Source organism: Calidris pugnax, unplaced genomic scaffold (genome assembly GCF_001431845.1).
Source record: "Calidris pugnax isolate Ruff unplaced genomic scaffold, ASM143184v1 scaffold448, whole genome shotgun sequence".
Lineage (NCBI taxonomy): Eukaryota > Metazoa > Chordata > Aves > Charadriiformes > Scolopacidae > Calidris > Calidris pugnax.
In genome coordinates this window covers 1-21,968 of record NW_015091198.1, presented here as the reverse complement: position 1 = coordinate 21,968, position 21,968 = coordinate 1, and the positions used below count along the sequence as shown (strand labels likewise).

Here is a 21,968-nt window from a genome sequence, read left to right as displayed (position 1 = left end):
GGGGATGGGGACGGAGATGAGGATGGAGAATGGGGATGGGGATGGGGACGGGGACGGAGATGAGAATGAGGATGGGGATGGAGAATGGGGATGGGGACGGAGATGAGGATGGGGATGGGGATGGAGATGAGGATGGAGAATGGGGATGGGGACAGAGAATGGGAATGGGGAGATGGGGATGGGGACGGAGAATGGGGATAGAGAAGAGGATGGAGATGGGGACGGAGGTGGAGAACGGGGATGGGGAGATGGCGATAGGGACGGAGATGAGGATGGAGAATGGGGATGGGGAGATGAGGATGGGGTTGGAGAATGGGGATGAGGATGGGAAGATGGGGATGGGGACGGAGATGAGGATGGGGACGGAGATGGAGAATGGGGATGGGGATGGAGAATAGGGATGGGGACGGAGATGAGGATGGGGACGGAGATGGAGAATGGGGATGGGGATGGAGAATAGGGATGGGGACGGAGATGAGGATGGGGACGGAGATGGAGAATGGGGATGGGGATGGAGAATAGGGATGGGGACGGAGATGAGGATGGGGACGGAGATGGAGAATGGGGATGGGGATGGAGAATAGGGATGGGGACGGAGATGAGGATGGGGACGGAGATGGAGAATGGGGATGGGGATGGAGAATAGGGATGGGGACGGAGATGAGGATGGGGACGGAGATGGAGAATGGGGATGGGGATGGAGAATAGGGATGGGGACGGAGATGAGGATGGGGACGGAGATGGAGAATGGGGATGGGGATGGAGAATAGGGATGGGGACGGAGATGAGGATGGGGACGGAGATGGAGAATGGGGATGGGGATGGAGAATAGGGATGGGGACGGAGATGAGGATGGGGACGGAGATGGAGAATGGGGATGGGGATGGAGAATAGGGATGGGGACGGAGATGAGGATGGGGACGGAGATGGAGAATGGGGATGGGGATGGAGAATAGGGATGGGGACGGAGATGAGGATGGGGACGGAGATGGAGAATGGGGATGGGGATGGAGAATAGGGATGGGGACGGAGATGAGGATGGGGACGGAGATGGAGAATGGGGATGGGGATGGAGAATAGGGATGGGGACGGAGATGAGGATGGGGACGGAGATGGAGAATGGGGATGGGGATGGAGAATAGGGATGGGGACGGAGATGAGGATGGGGACGGAGATGGAGAATGGGGATGGGGATGGAGAATAGGGATGGGGACGGAGATGAGGATGGGGACGGAGATGGAGAATGGGGATGGGGATGGAGAATAGGGATGGGGACGGAGATGAGGATGGGGACGGAGATGGAGAATGGGGATGGGGATGGAGAATAGGGATGGGGACGGAGATGAGGATGGGGACGGAGATGGAGAATGGGGATGGGGATGGAGAATAGGGATGGGGACGGAGATGAGGATGGGGACGGAGATGGAGAATGGGGATGGGGATGGAGAATAGGGATGGGGACGGAGATGAGGATGGGGACGGAGATGGAGAATGGGGATGGGGATGGAGAATAGGGATGGGGACGGAGATGAGGATGGGGACGGAGATGGAGAATGGGGATGGGGATGGAGAATAGGGATGGGGACGGAGATGAGGATGGGGACGGAGATGGAGAATGGGGATGGGGATGGAGAATAGGGATGGGGACGGAGATGAGGATGGGGACGGAGATGGAGAATGGGGATGGGGATGGAGAATAGGGATGGGGACGGAGATGAGGATGGGGACGGAGATGGAGAATGGGGATGGGGATGGAGAATAGGGATGGGGACGGAGATGAGGATGGGGACGGAGATGGAGAATGGGGATGGGGATGGAGAATAGGGATGGGGACGGAGATGAGGATGGGGACGGAGATGGAGAATGGGGATGGGGATGGAGAATAGGGATGGGGACGGAGATGAGGATGGGGACGGAGATGGAGAATGGGGATGGGGATGGAGAATAGGGATGGGGACGGAGATGAGGATGGGGACGGAGATGGAGAATGGGGATGGGGATGGAGAATAGGGATGGGGACGGAGATGAGGATGGGGACGGAGATGGAGAATGGGGATGGGGATGGAGAATAGGGATGGGGACGGAGATGAGGATGGGGACGGAGATGGAGAATGGGGATGGGGATGGAGAATAGGGATGGGGACGGAGATGAGGATGGGGACGGAGATGGAGAATGGGGATGGGGATGGAGAATAGGGATGGGGACGGAGATGAGGATGGGGACGGAGATGGAGAATGGGGATGGGGATGGAGAATAGGGATGGGGACGGAGATGAGGATGGGGACGGAGATGGAGAATGGGGATGGGGATGGAGAATAGGGATGGGGACGGAGATGAGGATGGGGACGGAGATGGAGAATGGGGATGGGGATGGAGAATAGGGATGGGGACGGAGATGAGGATGGGGACGGAGATGGAGAATGGGGATGGGGATGGAGAATAGGGATGGGGACGGAGATGAGGATGGGGACGGAGATGGAGAATGGGGATGGGGATGGAGAATAGGGATGGGGACGGAGATGAGGATGGGGACGGAGATGGAGAATGGGGATGGGGATGGAGAATAGGGATGGGGACGGAGATGAGGATGGGGACGGAGATGGAGAATGGGGATGGGGATGGAGAATAGGGATGGGGACGGAGATGAGGATGGGGACGGAGATGGAGAATGGGGATGGGGATGGAGAATAGGGATGGGGACGGAGATGAGGATGGGGACGGAGATGGAGAATGGGGATGGGGATGGAGAATAGGGATGGGGACGGAGATGAGGATGGGGACGGAGATGGAGAATGGGGATGGGGATGGAGAATAGGGATGGGGACGGAGATGAGGATGGGGACGGAGATGGAGAATGGGGATGGGGATGGAGAATAGGGATGGGGACGGAGATGAGGATGGGGACGGAGATGGAGAATGGGGATGGGGATGGAGAATAGGGATGGGGACGGAGATGAGGATGGGGACGGAGATGGAGAATGGGGATGGGGACAGAGAATGGGAATGGGGAGATGGGGATGGGGACGGAGAATGGGGATAGAGAAGAGGATGGAGATGGGGACGGAGGTGGAGAACGGGGATGGGGAGATGGCGATAGGGACGGAGATGAGGATGGAGAATGGGGATGGGGACAGAGAATGGGAATGGGGAGATGGGGATGGGGACGGAGAATGGGGATAGAGAAGAGGATGGAGATGGGGACGGAGGTGGAGAACGGGGATGGGGAGATGGCGATAGGGACGGAGATGAGGATGGAGAATGGGGATGGGGAGATGAGGATGGGGTTGGAGAATGGGGATGAGGATGGGAAGATGGGGATGGGGACGGAGATGAGGATGGGGACGGAGATGGAGAATGGGGATGGGGATAGGGATAGGGATGGGGATGGAAATGGGGAGGCCTGCCGCCCAAAAAGCCACGGTTTATCCCGCAAAACAAGCTGGGGAGTGGGGAAGGGGTCCAGGAGCTTCCCTGGGGTGGTGGTTTAGCACCAACCAGGTGGCTTTGCCCACAGGGTCGCAGGATGCGGCGCACGACCTGGAGACCATGAGGAAGCATAAGGTAACGTTGCAGGGAGAGCAAAACGCCTCTGGCACAGCGCTGGCTGGCGGATTTTTATTTTTTTTTTTTAAGTGAGAAAGCCTGAAATGTTCTCAAGTAACTTAAAAAAAACTGTATTACATTTGCATGTTTAAGGGGCTGCTGCATTTGCAGATGGATGGATGGTGGATGGATGGGAGCTTCACAAGAAGCTGGAATAATTTGCTGCCAGACTGATAGTGATTGTTCAGAGCTGTTGAATGGGCAGATTCCCACTTTGCCGTAGACATTTCAGTTTCAGGCACTGGGCAGCCTCAGGCCGGCTTGCCTTACAGGGGTCAGCGAGGCAAGAAAAACAAAGCATCAGCTCCAAGTCTGTCCCAAACTTTGGTCTTTTTTACTCTGTTACAGTAATGGGGTGATAAGGCCTTCGGACAGTGGTGCTTCTGCAGGACAGGGAGTGCACCAGTCTGGCATCTGGTGCCACCTAAATGTCACCTCGCTGTGAGTTAAAATGATCCAGAACCTGGCCGTAGCCTGAACAGAGCAGAGGTGGCAGGAGGCCAGCAGTGGTCTCACCTGCCAAAGTGCAGGTATAGTTTACTCTGAAGTCCTTCTGCTCCAGTAAACAGTAACTCAGTAGGAGGAACATTAAGCTGGTGGGCTAGGGCAGGCTTGAAATTTGGGGGATTGTTGGGTGGTCTGTTCTCTCATTCCTATTGCTTTCTCTTTTATTGTCCATCTGTGCGCTGACAGCTCCCTTTTCTGTTGAAAATTCTTAATTTAGTCTGTGTTTGGTTGGGCACAGATCTTCTCGTTTCCTCTCTAAAGGAAGAAAACTCAAGTTTATCACAATATATTTTAACATCGTAAAATTTTGCTTGGAGAAAAGCACACCATAGACAGCGTATGTATGTAAAACTGAGCGATGCAGTTGTGTTAGTTACAATCTGTGTATACCTAAAGAATAATCCACCTTTGCTACTGCTGATCTTGCTTGCTGTCTTCAGAAAATGTCTTTTTCTTTTTTTTTTCCTTTCCCTTTTTTTTTTACTTAGGTTACTCATGTTCTAAATGTGGCATATGGAGTACAAAATGCCTTCCTCGATGACTTTACATACAAGACTATTTCTATTCTGGATCTCCCAGAAACTGATATTACCTCCTATTTCCCAGAATGTTTCGAGTTTATTGAGACAGCCAAGACCCAGGTAAAGTATATAAATAATGAATGCTACTAGTATCCTGTCTAAATTATTTATTACCCTATTTAAAATCTAAAGTAGTTTTTCTTGTCAAAAGAAAGTATGGTACCAAACAGTTTTGCCATTGCCTTTTTTAATTTTAAGTAGAAAATCCAAGCAGTTTCTAGGTACTCCTAGAGATGTGGCACTATTGTTAAGCCCCATTCCCTCTATTATTGTTTTTTGTTTGTTTGTTTGTTTGTTGGGTTTTTTTTTGTTGTTGTTGTTGTTGGTTTTGGTTTTGGTTTTTTTTTTAGAATGACTGTCTTGCATGTTTTAGAGAAATGCTTCTTTATTAGGGTTGGAACAGTGGTTGACTTCACCCATCATGATCCCGTCGTAAGTCCAAGTCACTACATCTAACAGAGGAAAACTTCACTTTCTATAATTTATCTATTGGGGTTCTTGTTTTGGATTAGCAGAAAGCCTTTTACAGATCTGTGTGTTTTGTCATCAGCTGCCCACCATCCTTGTGCTTTTCCTTCATCGTGTATTGAAGATGCAACACACTGAGCTATGAATTCACATACTGTTATGTACCAAGGCTGTCAGAAAATGTGTTACTCTTGGAGCCAACCGGTGATTTTTAACTACTAACAAAACCCTGAAAAAGACACGGTGTAGGAAATAGGGTGAAGGGACTCCTTCTGGGGTTGCTTGGTGGACCTGTCTGTAACCAAGACCATCCGTGACTCCTACTAGTTAAATTGAAGCTTATTGTGTCATTTATGGCCACCATTTGCTTTGGTATCAAAACTATGACTTGAAAAATGAACCTTTACTGCATGTTATTCCACCATATCTACCATATTCATTATTTATGCAGATTGGGATAAAAGAAGATAATCTTGCCCTAGCTGTCTTTGTGTCACACAATGTTCTTTCCTTCTCTCATTTATCATTTATGAGCTATGTGATACACATTGTCACTTAATGACCTTTTCAAGGTTTCTAGTTACAGTTTCCACTTAATTTCTAAATGAGACTTGCCATTCATAACTGCATGGTGTTGCTTCCTGCCTCTGGTGTTTATGGTCCAGTTACTACTTCGTGAGCTAAGGAGTTTTCCTGAAAACTTTTACAGCAATATTAACAGTTTTCTAACAGGAGAGTTGGGTAAAAGACCAGGTAATTGGTGCAGTAGGTCTTCTCCAGGATCATGAAGCATGTGATAGTAGTACGCAGAGACAGGTCTCTGGGTGGTTTGAATCCCTGTGTTTGCTTTGTCAAAGTAGTGTTAAAAGAGCCTATGATAAATGGTATCATGAAGTGTTCTCCTGTATAAGTGATCACAAAGAGATATTACTGTTTCATCTCCTAACGCAGGGGAGGGAGAGATGTTTGCTGGTGAGAGAGCATGATCTATGAGAAATTATAACTAGAACATGGTTAACTTGATGAAGGAGTGTGAGAGCGCTTAAATTTGACAGTAAAGCTTGCACTGTTCAGTAAGTCACTGCCAGCTGGTACTTGTAACAGGACTGGCTCTTCTAAAACTGTTAACTTCTCAAGTCTGCAGACACCATGGTACAAATTCTGATACTGATCAGGTATGTTTTTTCTTCTAGGCTCCATGTTAGCTGGCAGATTTTCCACGACGTGTTAGATGACCCATGTCAAATCATAGTGCTGTGAACGGGGGATATTTTGACCTTTCTGTTTAATATCTAGTCATAAAACATCTAAAATCTTGTCTTTCCAGGCTCTGGGAGGAAATCTTAGCTCATTCATAACCATCTCTCCTTACTGCTCCCTCTCTCCCTCCTAAAAAGTAAGCCCTGGCACTACTGCAAAGTAGAGTGCATCCTTAAGGAGCTACACTTACTCCATGGCTCTTCACCAAAAGCTTTAGGCTTTTTCAGTTCTTTCCTCAGTAAGGTTTTTTTTTTTTTCCCCACTGTGTATAACCACTGTATAATCACTGTTTCTCATGGTGGAGGCAGGTTTTGTTTCTCTCTCCCTGTATAAAACAAAAATTAAACAAACCCAAACAACTTGGTCGTGATTCTTAAGAAGTTCTTGCAAGACCATGGACCATTTCTGGGTAGGCAAAGGTTAGGCTATGATGATAGTAGCAGGGAGTGCTCAGTAAATGAAGATTCATTTCATATCTACAGTCAGGTGTTTTTTTTTTTTAGTTTTATTCTGTATTCGCATCTAATAGAAATTTAGTTAAGAATTGCATGGCAAATTCATCTTCGTATAAAGAAACGACAGGGTGTAGCAAAGGAAGATAAATGTTCCCAGTATGAAATTGGATTTAATGTAATTGCCCCTGTTCATTCATGTTCAGTGATTTTCAGGTTTGTTCCATGGACATCACTGTATAATTTTTGGCAATGTACAACAGAACAGTCATTAAAAAAACAAACAAAAAAGCCTTAAAAGAAATGTGAAGGAGGAAAATAAAGCATGAACTGTACGAAGAAAAAAAATTTATTACTTTCAATACTTATTTTTTACCCTCAGTGCCACTGCTAGATAGCAATCTCAATTATGGCACATGATGTCTGAAAACCACCCCCCCACATTGAATCAGTAAAAACTACTCCAGATGGACAATGGATAGTCTGCTTTGCGCTCTGCTGTAGTCTGTGTGATCAGGAAACGTGCCTCTGGGAATGTGAGAAAGGGAGTGAAGATGACGTTTTCCAGCAGACAGTGCGAAGGAGATGTGATTTCCATCACCAAAAAAAATAGAAATAAATAATGGTGTTACTGCGATTCATTGTGCCGGGGTGCAGGAGCTTAGATGCAGTTCTCAGCTCTGCCATAATCTTGTGTTAACTTCAGCAACTCATTCTTCTAGCGTCAGTTTCGTATTTCTTTAAGGATAATAACACTCAATTTCATACTTCTTTGTCTTTTTATTTAAACTGGAAGATTTTTGGAGCAGGAACCGTTTTCTGCTATGGATGTTTAATAACATACCAGATAATTGCAACTCCCAGATCTGTAACCTCAGTCATAACCTTCCTGGAAAGGAACCCTCATGGTTACAAGGCCTTTTTTTTTTTTTTTTCCCTTTGGGTAAAATGCTCATTGAATAATTTGTGCTTGCTGTGGGCAAACAGAGCAGGCTGATTGTGTCTAGAATGTATCTCTTTAGCCTCAAATCTCTGTCATGTTTCAGTATGTTTATTCAGAATATGTAGATGCTAGGGATTTGGGGTTTTATTTTTTTTTTGGTGAAAGTGGCTCAGCTTGGACGGAGCCTTTTCCAGGTCATAGTTGGGTGCACAAACATGACAAGATCACAAAGCCTGGGTGTTGCAAACGTTGCCTAAGCCACGCTAGACTGTCTCGTTGTCTTTTAAGTAGGATAAAAAAAAATTATCCTTCAGGATGAGCCTGAATTTAAACCCCCAGGAGATGTATTTGTGAATTTATGGGACGTTCAGTAGCATTGGATTTTGCTCCTCTGTCCCCCGGTTACGCGACCTTAGTTGCACCAGCTGTACCAACCACTACAGTTGGACCAAGGGGGTAGCGGGGAGGTAGAGATTGGTTACAAATCACACGATATCTCTTCTGGTTTTTCTGTTCCCATGTGTGATCCTCCTTACCCAGATTCTTCACCCAAGAACTCTGGGGTAGGCAAGGAACGTGTGACTGAAACTACAAGGTGTTCTAAGATCTGCCGCTGTGCCTGGCTGTTTGCTCCCTTGCTATGTTTTTAACCTAGTAACAAGACACCCTCCATACTGGAAATAAATTTATTTTTAGATCGGCACCCAATTAGATCAGGTAGATTAGTGTCCCGGGTGTCTGTGATGGTGGGTTTTACAGGAGGGGGCTGCTGCAAGGTCTTGGGGAAAGAGACGGAGGAATGGTTTTTTTTAAGTTCTAAGGTATGAATTAGGTTTGAAGTATTTGGTAGTAATAAAATGGCTTTGGTTAGAAAAATATTTAATTTGGGACTCTGTGTTTGGAGTTACTTATATGTGTAAATATTTAACTTTCAGCTCAGCGAGGAGCTTTTAATCCTAACAGATTTTATGTAAAGTTTATAGTACCTATTACTACTTAATGAATATGCCAACTAATGTTTAATTTTTTTCTTGAAGGATGGTGTGGTGCTGGTCCACTGTAACGCAGGAGTCTCTCGTGCAGCGGCCATAGTCATCGGATTTCTAATGAATTCAGAAAGACTGAGTTTTGCTAGAGCCTTCTCCTTGGTGAAAAAGGCAAGGCCTGCAGCTTGTCCAAATCCCGGCTTCATGGAGCAGCTTCACAAGTACCAAGAACAGAACATAAAAGCAAATGGAAGCATAAATGACCACGACTGATCAAAAGGGAGAATTGAAACGATCCGTTTTGACTCTACAGTAACAGATGTTGGATGTACTTTTAACCTGTCATCTTGCAGTCCCCTTTCACACGTGCATTTTAAAGTTTTTCTCTACACTTTTTTCCTGTGCCCCACCTTCAACCCCCCTCTTTTTTTCAGCACTTAGCATATATAAATGCCGAATGGTATTCCACGGCGTTCAGAGATGATTTTGCCCAAGAACAAGCTCTTTCTAGAGTGCTAATAAAAAGATAAAAGTTCACTTTTCCTTGAAATATTAGGGAAAAAAAACCAGAATTATGTTCTTTATTGAAGCATCAGAAAATGCAGGCACTAGAGTAAGGAAATAAAATACTGGAGATGTTGCCCTGTTTAATACTAAACCAAATTATGCGTTCTAGTTAGATACAAAAACCTAGATAATGTTCGTGCAATAAAGTACCTTCATAGCGGTTTTTAAATTTATATTTGCAACAACGAGGATTTTGTGGAATTTTGTGGGCTGGCCGGCGTTAAATATTTTTGGAAATTAAACCAGAGGAGTTTTGAGGACACTCAGGGTGTGTGTAGGATGCTTTAAGTTGTCAGTTTCTCAGCGCCGAGGGGCTTGAGGCGCCATCACCCTGATGTTTTCCAGCTCAGGAAAACAAGCCGGCGGGGGTTTTGATTTTGGCCTCCGCGCCGGTTCTAAAGAGTTCTGATATGTTAAATATGCAATAAAGTGAGAGCAGCTGCCTTCGGGTAACACTTTGTGCGAGAGGGATGTGAAAAGGTGTGGCTCCAAGAACGGGGTAGGCCGCGGCCTTCCCCGCTGCTTCGTCAGCTCCGGGCGGCGCGGAGGGCGGGACGGAAGAAACGTCGGGACGGAAGTTCCGTCCCGTTTGAAAGCGCCCGGCGGAGCTCCCGAGATGGCCGCCTTCGCCGCGGAGCCGGCGCCCGCAGGTAAAAAGGGGGACCCGCCGTGGCGCCTCTGAGCGTAGGGGGTTGTGGGTCGCTCCAGGCCGGGGGAAGGCCTTGGTGGAAAGGCCGCCGGGCTGGAGCGGGGCGATGGGAGGCGGCGGCAGGCCGGCGGTGGCGGCAGGGCTGCGGGGAAGCCGCCAAGGGACCGGCGTGAGGCCGCGGTGCTCTCTGGAAGCGCCTTCCCCGGGCTGGGGCGCGGAACCGGCCCCTCTGGCGGGGGAGGAGGATCTAGCCTCGGCGTGATCTTTCCACCTTTCCAACCTTCAAACCCACCCAGACCCCGTAATTATCCTCAAAACCAGCAATCCAGCATGAACCAAAGAAGTGTATTTTAACCATAACGTCTCAGCGTGGTAGGTGTTGCAGCCGCAGAAAAACTGCGGGATGGTGACAGACTTTACTTGCTTAGAAATTTATAAGAACCATGTTGGTCTCTTACTGTATATTGTTTTATGTTTCTTTCCTAGAACGACCATTTAAACCATGGACAAGCTCATCTCTTCCCTGTTTTTAAACTGTTTTCTTTTTTTTTTTTCATTAATGCAGGAGCTGAGCCCATGACTCTTGGTTCCCCAACATCTCCAAAACCAGGAGCTAGTGCTCAGTTTCTTCCTGGATTCTTGATGGGGGATTTACCTGCACCTGTGACCCCACAAACACGTGCTTTAAGCGGCCCTGCAGTTGGTGTAATGGAAATGAGGTCTCCACTACTGGCAGGTCAGAATTGGTCTCTTCTCCATCCCTCCCAAATACAAGTGGCTTAGGAAATTACTTATGAAATTGACAATAATCATGTGAATTTCACCTGACTGCAAAGGGGTTTATTCCAAGCTCAGAGTCTCAACTCCAGAGAAGGGGGAGCAGTCAGATTCTAACACAGGCCTCCCCAGAGGCGTGGTTAATTATGTCCCTGGAACTGAAAACTTGCTGGGAGGAGGGGGCTTTGTAGAATCTGCTGTAGCCCTCTTGTGTGTGTTTAGAGGCTTTTTGTGTTTGTTTTTTATTTGTGTGGGGTTTTTTTTCCCTTGGGGTGAACCCAGGGAAAGTGTTCAGAGATACGTCAAGGTTTTCCAGTCAGTCTAATTCTCTGTTCTGCTGGAAGTCCCAAAGTTTACCAAACAGGAGAGCAGCTGCCTGACCTTCCTCCTGTCTAAATGCAAGCTCATCCCTGCTCTCAAGAGCTTCCATTTTACTTCAGTACAAAATGACCTGGGGAGGGAAGGCATTTGGAGAGAGGGAATGTGGCAGCCTGTGCAGCGTCTGTGTGCACTGTGGAAGGGTTCTTTAGCATGTAGAATGTCTTGAGTCTTAAAAGCCTGGCTTTGGCTTCTTGGCTAGAGGGGAGCTAGTCTCTGAAACCATGAAAATCCAGCACCAACCTGCCTTAAGGCAGGAAGATGTAGCTGTGCTGGGAACTTCTGGAAAAGATCAAGTGGGTGTGACAGTGACTCGACTGGGTTACTAAGAGGTCTGAAAGTTTGAGATGACACTTGTGTCAGGCAGCAGGTTGTGACACGGGTGTGAAATTCTTCCCTAGAACATGCCAACCTGAAGAGTTTGGTGGGCCAGATGGTTTTGTAAAATCCCAGTGAAAGAATCTTTCCCGGACGAATTTCCTGTTGAAGTTCGAAGAATGTGTAGCAGTGGAGTAAAACTCCAAGACTTCTCAGGCCTTTGTTCCTTTTCATTTCAGGAGGATCTCCCCCACAACCAGTAGTCCCTACGCATAAAGATAAAAGTGGTGCTCCACCTGTTAGAAGCCTGTATGATGAATTATCTAGTCCTGGACTTGGCTCAACCCCTCTAAGCTCAAGAGTATCAGTAAGTGGCTTAGATACTGGCTTGTTATTGGCAGAAAATGTGAGATAGTTTAGTGCTTCAGAGAATTCTTTTAACTTGTTTTTGTCAAGTGTTGTAGCAAAATGCCCAGTGAGTCTTCAGCTGGTGCTGTGGCTTAGTCTGGTGGCCTGGTGTGCCTGTTCCTGTGTGGCTTGAATGCAAGCTGCAGTTTTGTCTCCTCTTGGAGTTTTGGTACTGTAGAGAATGACCAATGCAAATCCTGCCTCTGCTGTGTCATGCTGTGCCATGACAAATGCAGACCTGTCCCAGCTTTGCACCTTCATGTGTTGGGCTGCTGATGGACTGAAGGGTGCAAATATGTGTTATGTAACATGGGGATTGTTGTTGGAGATTTTTCGCATCCTATTTCCTAAAGCTCACCTTAAGGGTAACTGAGCTTTCTTCTTTTAGACCTTGTAAGGCTGAGCAGTCTTGCCTGTTGCGTAAGTTTCTTGGAAATGATCTCTGCTGATCTGAGAAGTGTACCTGTGAGAATGATTTGTTATGCTTTCTGTGTTTTCATACAGGCCAGCTTTTCTGTAGCCCAGAGCCCGTTGGTTGGAACAATGCCATCAACTCCTGGACCAGGTAGATATCCTGTCCAGATACAGATAATTGACTTTTTTACTGCTTTGCTTAATGGACAAAAATAATGACACTTGAAGCTGCACCAACTCCTTGCAAATTTAGGAAGGAGTTGTGTGTTTCTTTACTAACTTCTCAAAAGGGATTTGGATGTGAAATACTTTTCCACTCTGACTGAACTGCCATCAGCTTTACTTACTCCCTCTTCAAAATGTCAACTGAGTGCAGAGGTGGCTGCACTTGAGTGAAGCCCCTGAGATGGATGGGTCTCCTTCCATCTTCGTAGTGTTTCCTATCTTCTGTATCTTCTCTCCCAAGCTCTTCCATAAGCAAGTGAAGTGCTTGAGACTGACTTGATTCTTTCAGTTCAGGCTCCTGAGCTTGTCTGCCTGGCAAAAGTCATTTGTTAAAGATGCTGTTTCAATTTAACAGCTCCAAGTATGCTCAGTCCTGCAAGTGTTGGGCAGCCTAGGAAGACGACCCTCTCTCCTGCGCAGCTAGATCCTTTTTATACTCAGGGTGATTCCCTAACTTCAGAGGATCAGCTTGATGGCACATGGGTAACAGTATTTGGGTAATTGGAAAAATCAGGGGTGCAATGGTGGCAGCGTGTGGGAAGAGGTTCTTGGCCGTTGCTGTTGTCTGGCATTCCTGGGTTCTGCCGCAAATCCAGCTGTGGTTAAAGCCAGCAAATGCACCTCTGTTAGCGAAGCCCCTGACCTTAAGCTGCCTGTTATTTTTGTCAGGTTAGGAAGGCAGCTTCCACCCCTGAGGTGTGGTGGAGTGAAAAAGCCCAGAAGAGACTATTCCTCAAGTTGCTGCTTCTAAAAGGGCATGAACACCCTGGTCTCTTTTGGATTTCTAAAAAACCTTTGTAGGGTTCTGTTTCAGCAACGGAATTCACCCAGCATTTTCTTTGTATTTTTTTTCCATCTTTTAGATTCCCTCAAGCATCAGCGTCTTACATTCTTCTACAGTTTGCTCAGTATGGAAACATATTAAAGCATGTGGTATGTCTGAGTTTGGGATTAATTTCTTGATATGTTCTGGTTCCTTCTTTAAAAGGCTGAATGTCACAATTGTGCCTTAATCTCATCTAGATGTCCAACACGGGAAACTGGATGCACATTCGGTATCAGTCTAAGCTGCAAGCCCGGAAAGCCCTGAGCAAAGATGGAAGAATTTTTGGTGAATCTATCATGATTGGTGTCAAGCCATGCATAGATAAAGTAAGTTAACAGCTGCTTCTATTTGAGCAGAAGGTGCTCTGCTTTTGGGCTTCCTCTTTATTTGCCTTGAGGTCTTTGATTCTTTTCCTTTTTGAACTGCAAAGCCTGGGAAGTGAAGTTCAGTAGGTGGAGTCTCCTGCACCTGCCATGAGTTTTTCTGAAGTGTTGGACACGGCTTCCTGCTGAGAAGGGTCACGCGTGGAACCCTCTGTGCTGCTGGGAAGTGCTAGTGCACAGGGTTGTGTTGCTGTGCCAGATGGGAAGGGAAACCACAAGAGAGGAGACACTTGAGCTCAAAGAGTCTCTGGAACTCTGGAACTGGTGGCATCTAGGGGCTGTTGTAGATGTGTGGTGGCAGATGAAGACTGTTCTTGCTCCTATTTGTCCTTCATTCCTCTTTCTGTGTCCTTCTCTTCGTGGGATTCTGGCTTTTCTGTTTCTCCTGGTCCATTTGACTGGGAGTTTGTGAGCAAGACACCCTGCCTCCCCCAAACCACGTTCCTTTCCTTTCAGTAGTGGTTGGGGCAGGGATAGCTGTATTTCGAGCTAATTGGACCCTGGGTAGATCATTCTATGTAATAATGCTAGATAAGAAAGGTTGAAATAGTGCTTTTTACTATCTGTTGACATTATATTATCTCTCATTTTAAGAGCGTGATGGAAAACTATGAAAGAAGCTCTACATCCTCAATGTCGTCAATTTTTACTTCACCTACACAGTCCTTCACCGGCACACCAGTACAGCCTGCAAATTATACAACAAGGATTTCTGCAATGAGACCTCTTGCAACAGCATATAAAGCTTCCGCCAGTGACTGTCAGGTAATGGAAGGGAGAGGGAAGCGTGTGTGTGTTTGTGCTGTCTCCTCTGAGCTGTGTGAGGCTGTACGCACAGGAACCTCAGTGTGAGCTTGGCCGGGATCTTCTCCTCCTCTCATGGCCTTAAAGATGTGCCTCAAGTACAAACTCACTCTGGTCAGTCTAAAAAGTAATAGTAAACAATAAATTAATGACAATAATTGATGCCGTGCTTCCAGAATCTAAAGGCTTGTTTTGCAAATCATTTAGACATATTTTGTCAACATATAGTAGCACTTCAAGAGAGAAAAAAAAAAACAAAAACTGTATGTTTACTGATACTCTTTATTTTCTCTCTTCCTCTTTATCCCTTCCTTCTAGGTGGTTTCTGACAGACAGACTCCTAGGAAAGTTGAAAGTATTGTATCCAAAGCAATGGAGTATGTGTTTGGCTGGTAATATGCAGGAGGACGTAACACACTAAGAGGGTTGGGGTTGGAAATACACCATTGACATCCGTGGTTAGTTGTATAACTGCCGGTGACAGTGTTTTACCTTACATCTCACCTGTTATGCCTTCAGTTAATTCAGCAGAGATGTAGCTTGCACTTTAAATGATGGCAATGTAGACATGGTTTTAAAAACTCAGTAAGTGTAAATAAAGAGCTTTTTTTCCCATTTGTGTTCTGACTGCCTGATTCTAGAAAACCTATCAGCACTGTGTTTTTTTCCTCTGTAATTACTTCTTGTAAATTTCTTCTCAGTAAGTTGGAAATGTTTAAAGTGGCAGCTTTATTTACTGATGCCTTTAAACTAATTGTTTGGTTGGGTTTTTGTCTGGAAAGGTGTTGGGCTCCTTGGAGGAAGAATATTATTCCCAGCTGGCTGCCCGGGACAGGGACTCTTCTTAGTATTTGTGATGTTATTTTTTTTTTGTTAGCATTCATTGCTCTTTTACAAGTACCTTTTGCATCAGTTCTTGGTTTCGTAGTAACCTTTTAACTCTTAGTTTTATACATAGTGCTAAATAAAGTTAAGTTTTTCTGAGGTTGTTTTTTCAACAGGTGTGAGTTGTGTTCAGAGCACTGCAAATCCTCTTTCCTGACTGTTTGGTGTGATGCCCCAGAATGTTTGCTGAAGTGTGATCAGCAGAGCAGATGCTGCTGATTTTTTTCTAAAGCATTTTACTGTAGCATTCTAAGCTATGAAATTTTGAGTTGAAGTAACTGTGTAGAACAATTCAGTGTGTCAATGACCAATGATGATTTCATTTCAGCACTCTTATAAGAAATTTTCTCCAAGCTTGTTGGGGTTTAGCCTCAGCTGTCAACAAGCCTCGTGTAGCCACTTGCTCACCCTCTCCCCCGGTGGGATGGGGGAGAGAATCCGAAGACTAAAAGTGAGAATAACTCGTGGGTTGAGCTAAAGACAGTTTAACAGGTAAAGCAGAAGCCGTGCGTAAAAGCAAAGCAAAATGAGGAATTCATTCTCTGCTTCGCAATGGCAGCAGGTGCTCAGCCACCTCCAGGAAATCAGGGCTCCATCATGTGTAACCGTTACTCAGGAAGTCAAATACCGTAAGTCTGAATGTGTCCCCTCCCTTCCTCCTTCTCCCCCAGCTTTATACACTTAAGCCTGACATTGTATGGTGTGGATTATCCCACTGTGTCCCCCTCCCAACTTCTTGTGCACCCCCAGCCCACTTGCTGGCGGGGGGGTGTGAGGAGCAGAAAAGGACCTGACTCTGTGGGAGCCCTGCTGGGCAGTGACTACAGCATCCCTGCTTCCAGCCCCAATCCAAAACACAGCCCCAAAAATGCTGTGAGGAAAATTAACTCTACCCCAGAGCTGTGGTATGAGAAAACTCATAACAGTTTATTGTCGTTGAGACAATTTTTCTATCACCCCCATGACCCCTCCCAACCCCACACAAGGGTTGAAATGTAAACAGGTTTAATAGGATAAGACTAAATAATTAATGATAATATTAAGGAACCAGTATTGATCCTGATGCTAATATAAATTATGATTATATTCAGCCAGTTCTATCAGTAGGAAGCCAGGCGCTCGGGCAGTGAGCAGCAAATGTCAGAGGTGGACCACTACGGCTTTGGGAGGAAGGGAAGGCCTTGGGGGTCTAGTGCTGGGGCAAGAAGTCCTCTGGATGGCTGCCATCAAGGGAGAGAGAACTATGCAGAAAAATTCCTAATTTAAATGGAATCGTTTCACGTTCATGGCATGAAACAATCCTGTTGGCCAGCCTTGGGTCTGATGCTCAGGCCTTGCTCCTCATCCCTGCAGCTGGCAAGGCTTAAAACTGTGGAGACCTTAAATCCCACATGGCCCAGCTGGCTATAAAGTAAGTATTTTCAGTAATTCAGAAACTTCTAGAGTCTTCTAAAAGTGCAGTCTTCCAAAGCATTAGAAGAGAAATCGGTCATGTGTCGCTCAAACCAGGACAGGCAGCCAAAACCAGCAAAAGGGTAGTGGCTGAATGATGCTTGTTTTCTTCTTAAATTGAACTTCCCCCACCACACCCCCTTGAAGTTGCCTGTTGGAGGTGAGCCCCTCAGGTAACCATCTGTTTCAAGGAAGCTCCTGGTCTTCGAGATAAAGGTCTCTTTTGTCTGGGAAGAGAGCAGCTTTTTCTCCAGTCCTTTGGAAACTACACGTAAGTGTTACTGTGTTGATTTTGTGGCTGTGTCAGTGTGGATCTGCGTGGGCATTTCAGTGTGGGTCAGTCCTGTGTTTGCCAGGTGAGAATCCAGTCCTACCCATTTCCAGGATTTGCTTCCCAATGCAGGGTGGTCTCGGTGTTCTTCAGCTGCGCTTCTCTGGTGAAATGACATTGGAAGGTTAGTCCAGGAGCATGGCTAATGTCCCTTGGATGCTAATGTTGTCCCTGATTGAGGGGGAAGTCGTTGTGGAGCAGGACAGCTATCAGGTGGTTGCCATCACGGAAATGTGGTGGGATGATGGTCACCACTGGGAAGTTGGGATGAATGGCTATTAGCTCTTCAGGAGGGATAGGCAAGGAAGGAGAGGTGGGGCTGTGGCCATGTACGTTAGGAAGTGTTTTGATTGTTTAGAGCTAGATTGCAGTGATGATAAAGTTGAGGGATGAAGGGGGAGGCAAATACAGGGAGATGTTGTGCTGGGAGTCTGCTATAGACCACCCAACCAGGACGAGGAGGCAGATGAGGTATTCTATAAGCAGGTGGCTGAAGTCTCTCAATCGCCAGCCCTTGTTCTGGTTGGGGACTTCAACCTGCCAGCTACCTGCTGGAAATGCAGCACAGCAGAGAGCAGGCAGGAGGGGAGGTTCCTCCAGTGTGTGGGAGTCAATTTCCTGACACAACCGGTGGGTGAGCCAACCAGGGGAGGTGTCTCCCTAGACCTAGGGCTGAGAGAGAAGGACTAGTGGGAGAAGTGGGAGATGGGTCACTGTGTATGGGTAAGTGGATTTCCCTAATATTGGAAAAATCAGGGGTGCAATCGTGGCAGCGTGTGGGAAGAGGTTCTTGGCCGTTGCTGTTGTCTGGCATTCCTGGGTTCTGCCGCAAATCCAGCTGTGGTTAAAGCCAGCAAAGGCACCTCTGTTAGCGAAGCCCCTGACCTTGAGCTGCTTGTTATTTTTGTCAGGTTAGGAAGGCAGCTTCCACCACTGAGATGCAGTGGAGTAAAATAGCCCAGAAGAGACCATTCCTCAAGTCGCTGCTTGTAAAACACCATGAATGCGCTGGTCTCTCTTGGGTGTCCTTAAAACCTCTTCTTTTTCCTTTCCCCCCCCCCCCCCGCCCCGTCATTCAGTTTTAATCAAGCATCAGCTTCCTACATTCTTCATCAGTTTGCTCAATATGGAAAGATATTAAAGCATGTGGTATGTCTTAGGGATTAATTTGTTGAAATGTCCTGGCTCCTCCTTTAAAAGGCTGCATGTCATAATTGAGCCTTAATCTCATCTAGATGTCCAATATAGGAAACTGGATGCATATTTGCTATCAGACTAAGCTGCAAGCCCGGAAAGCCCTGAGCAAAGATGGAAGAATTTATGGTGACTGCATCAGGATTGGTGTCAGGCCCTGCACAGACACAATAAGTGAACGGCTGCTTGTATTTCAGCAGAAGGTGCTCTGCTTTTGGTCAGCGGATCGAGGTCACGGGAGATGGGTCACTGTGTATGGGTAAGTGGATTTCCCAAATATTGGAAAAATCAGGGGTGCAATCGTGGCAGCGTGTGGGAAGAGGTTCTTGGCCGTTGCTGTTGTCTGGCATTCCTGGGTTCTGCCGCAAATCCAGCTGTGGTTAAAGCCAGCAAAGGCACCTCTGTTAGCGAAGCCCCTGACCTTGAGCTGCTTGTTATTTTTGTCAGGTTAGGAAGGCAGCTTCCACCACTGAGATGCAGTGGAGTAAAATAGCCCAGAAGAGACCATTCCTCAAGTCGCTGCTTGTAAAACACCATGAATGCGCTGGTCTCTCTTGGGTGTCCTTAAAACCTCTTCTTAGGGTTCCCGTGTAGCATCAGCCTTCAGAAAGGATTAATTTGTTGAAATGTCCTGGCTCCTCCTTTAAAAGGCTGCATGTCATAATTGAGCCTTAATCTCATCTAGATGTCCAATATAGGAAACTGGATGCATATTTGCTATCAGACTAAGCTGCAAGCCCGGAAAGCCCTGAGCAAAGATGGAAGAATTTATGGTGACTGCATCAGGATTGGTGTCAGGCCCTGCACAGACACAGTAAGTGAACGGCTGCTTGTATTTCAGCAGAAGGTGCTCTGCTTTTGGGCTTCCTCTTTATTTGCCCCGACATCTTTGATTCTTTGCCTTTTTGAACTGCAAAGCCTGGGAAGTGAAGTTCAGTAGGTGGAGTCTCCTGCACCTGCCATGAGTTTTTCTGAAGGGTTGGACACGGCTTCCTGCTGAGAAGGGTCACGCGTGGAACCCTCTGTGCTGCTGGGAAGTGCTAGTGCACAGGGTTGTGTTGCTGTGCCAGATGGGAAGGGAAACCGCAAGAGAGGAGACACTTGAGCTCAAAGAGTCTCCCAGGCTGGAACTGGTGGCATCTAGGGGCTGTTGTAGATGTGTGGTGGCAGATGAAGACTGTTCTTGCTCCTATTTGTCCTTCGTCCCTCTTTTTCTGTGTCCTTCTCTTCATGGGATTCTGGCTTTTCTGTTTATCTTGGTCCATTTGACTGGGAATTTGTTAGCAAGACACCCTGCCTCCCCCAAACCACGTTCCTTTCCTTTCAGTAGTGGTTGGGGTAGGGCTGGCTGTATTTTGGGCTAATTGTATCCTGAGCTATTAGTTTCTAGTCAGTGACCATTCCCTGCCACTTTGCATGGGTTACTGTATATGGTGTGGGCTTCTGTTAGGTGTTCCAGTCTGTTCTTCCCTTTTTTGCTGTTTCGGTCTCCAGTTTGTATTGAAATGCCTAAAAGCTGTGACACCATCTGAGCAACAATCTGAGATGGTATTTGCCAGGTCTGTGATATTTGTTGCTTTGAAATTTTCTGTCTTTTGTGGACAGCATCCACTTGTAAATATCAATAGATAATCCCATAATAGTGAACCTCTGTTTTTGGAGGCAAGAGAGGATTGTGGAGACTAATGCGCTTGAGGGTTGGGCGTGAGTCTGTGAAGCTCTTCCTTGCAATTGGCAATGAGATGGGATGGCTTTGACAGGAGAGCTGAGGCTTGTGATTTAAAAGGAGCTGGTAGGTCCATGGGTCAGTTCCCCTCGTGTTGAGCCGAGTCAGCTGCCACCCCCCGGGGCACTCCCTCTGGGCTGAGACCTTTTTAAAGGAGTATGTTACGCTACGAAGGTATGTTTAATGTGGCCTGAAAAAAAGATATTTTTTGAGGTTTTCTGCAAGTCTTACAACTACTTTATTTGCCCTGTATTGTTTCAAACGTGGCTGCCACTTAGTACAGCCAGGGACCAGATTTGAAGCTTCCACTGCTTTGCGGTGGCATAACCCAAGGTGTCGATGCTTGTGGTGGGGAAAATGCTTGGTGCTGCTCTGTGCTGACAGGCAGTTTACCCGTGGCCTTTGACTCTGAGATGTGGAGATGTGAAGATGGGTTTCCAAATGATTCCACATAATAATGCCAGATAGTAAAGGTTGAAATACTGCTTTTTCGTATTTGTTTACATGATATTATTGCTCTTTTGAAGAGCGTGATGGAAAACCTTGAAAGAAGCTCTGCATCCTCAATGTCTTCAGTTTTTTCTCCACACACAAAACCCCTGGCCAGCACACCAGTACAGCCTGCAAATCGTACAACAAGATCTCGTACAATGAGACCTTTTGCACGAGCGTGTGAAGCTTGTGCCAGTCACTGTCAGGTAATGGAAGGGAGAGGGAAGCGTGTGTGTGTTTGTGCTGTCTCCTCTGAGCTGTGTGAGGCTGTACGCACAGGAACCTCAGTGTGAGCTTGGCCGGGATCTTCTCCTCCTCTCGTTGGGTTAAAGATGTGCCTCAAGTACAAATTCACTGTCTTCAGACGCAACAGCAACAACAGTAATAATAATAATGGTGATAATGATAAGACTAGTAATCAAATAAAGTAACAGTAATAAAATGAAGGAAATAATAGTCTTTCACTTCTCCAGAGGTTTTGAAAATCTTTCAAACACCTTTTGTCAAAATACAGTAGCACTTTGGAAAAGAAAAAAACCTTGGGTATTTAAAAAGGCATGAACTGGTTCTGTTTACATTCTCTCTTCCTCTTTCTCCCTTCCTTCCAGGTGTTTTTGGAAAGACAGACCCCTAGCACAGGTGAGAGCATTGTATTTGAAGCACTGGGATCTGTGTTTGGCTGGTAATAGAGAGGGGGATGTACCACACGAAGTGGGTCGGGGTTGGAAATGGGCTCCTGGCCTCCGTGGTTAGTTGTCTGACTGCCAGTGGCTGTATTTTACCTTCCATCCCACCTGTTGTGCCTCCAGTTAATTCAGCAGAGATGTAGCTTGCAGTGTAACTGATGGCAATGTAGACCTGGTTCTGAAAACTGAGTAAGTGTAAATAGAAGAGCTTTTTTCCCATTTCTGTTCTGATGGCCTGATTCTAGGAAACCTATCAGCAATTACTTTTCATCTGTAATTTCTTTTTGTAAATTTCTTCCCAATAAGCTGGAAACGTTTCAAGTGGCAGCTTTATTTACTGATGCTTTTAAACTTATTGTTTGTTTCTTTTTTTTCTTCTTTTTTTTTTGTGTTTTTCTTCTTCTTTTCCTTGTTTTTTATTTTTCTGGAAAGGTGTTATGTTCCTTGGAGGAAGAACACTGTGCCCAGCTGGCTCCCTGGGACAGGGACTGTTCTTAGCATTTTCCCTGTTAACTGTTTTGTTAGCATTCACTGTTTTTTAGATTTAGCTCTGGAAGCACCTTCAAAAAGTCACAGCAAGCATTTAACTCTGGAATTTACAAATAAAGCTAGGTTGTTCTTGGAATGTGTTCTTGAGTGTGAGGTTTTTTAG

The 21,968-nt window shown here is 46.4% G+C and overlaps 3 protein-coding genes across 3 annotated transcripts in view; all 3 read left to right on the top strand.

Annotated features, from left to right (window-relative positions):
- DUSP19 (dual specificity phosphatase 19) overlaps positions 1 to 9,541 on the top strand; it is a 10,207-nt gene extending 666 nt beyond the window's left edge. The window contains exons 2-4 of the mRNA XM_014959608.1: positions 3,516 to 3,562; positions 4,600 to 4,752; positions 8,853 to 9,541. Coding sequence (XP_014815094.1) covers positions 3,516 to 3,562; positions 4,600 to 4,752; positions 8,853 to 9,074 — 422 coding nt within the window. The 3' untranslated portion in view covers positions 9,075 to 9,541. The remainder of the gene's footprint in view (positions 1 to 3,515; positions 3,563 to 4,599; positions 4,753 to 8,852) is intronic.
- Positions 9,542 to 9,887: 346 nt separating this feature from the next.
- Positions 9,888 to 15,165, top strand: LOC106898395 (nucleoporin NUP53-like). Its single transcript, XM_014959613.1, has 9 exons — positions 9,888 to 10,018; positions 10,583 to 10,753; positions 11,730 to 11,857; positions 12,403 to 12,463; positions 12,893 to 13,034; positions 13,401 to 13,470; positions 13,561 to 13,689; positions 14,341 to 14,511; positions 14,869 to 15,165. The coding sequence occupies exons 1-9, from the start codon at positions 9,985 to 9,987 to the stop codon at positions 14,944 to 14,946; spliced, it is 984 nt and encodes a 327-aa protein (XP_014815099.1). The 5' UTR covers positions 9,888 to 9,984; the 3' UTR covers positions 14,947 to 15,165.
- Positions 15,166 to 15,987: 822 nt separating this feature from the next.
- Positions 15,988 to 21,269, top strand: LOC106898391 (nucleoporin NUP53-like; the record flags this gene model as incomplete). Its single annotated transcript, XM_014959609.1, has 6 exons — positions 15,988 to 16,064; positions 17,903 to 17,941; positions 18,298 to 18,367; positions 19,098 to 19,226; positions 20,666 to 20,752; positions 21,239 to 21,269. Coding segments are annotated over exons 1-6 (433 nt in total), but the record flags the coding sequence as incomplete, so codon positions are not given.
- Between the last annotated feature and the right edge of the window lie 699 nt (positions 21,270 to 21,968).

Bases quoted from the DNA above. Each gene is read 5' to 3' on its own strand.
- LOC106898395 (XM_014959613.1), top strand. From the start codon at position 9,985: ATGGCCGCCTTCGCCGCGGAGCCGGCGCCCGCAG. The intron at 12,464-12,892 runs GTAGATATCCTG...TCAATTTAACAG, and splicing joins GCCATCAACTCCTGGACCAG to CTCCAAGTATGCTCAGTCCT. The intron at 14,512-14,868 runs GTAATGGAAGGG...CCTTCCTTCTAG, and splicing joins CTTCCGCCAGTGACTGTCAG to GTGGTTTCTGACAGACAGAC.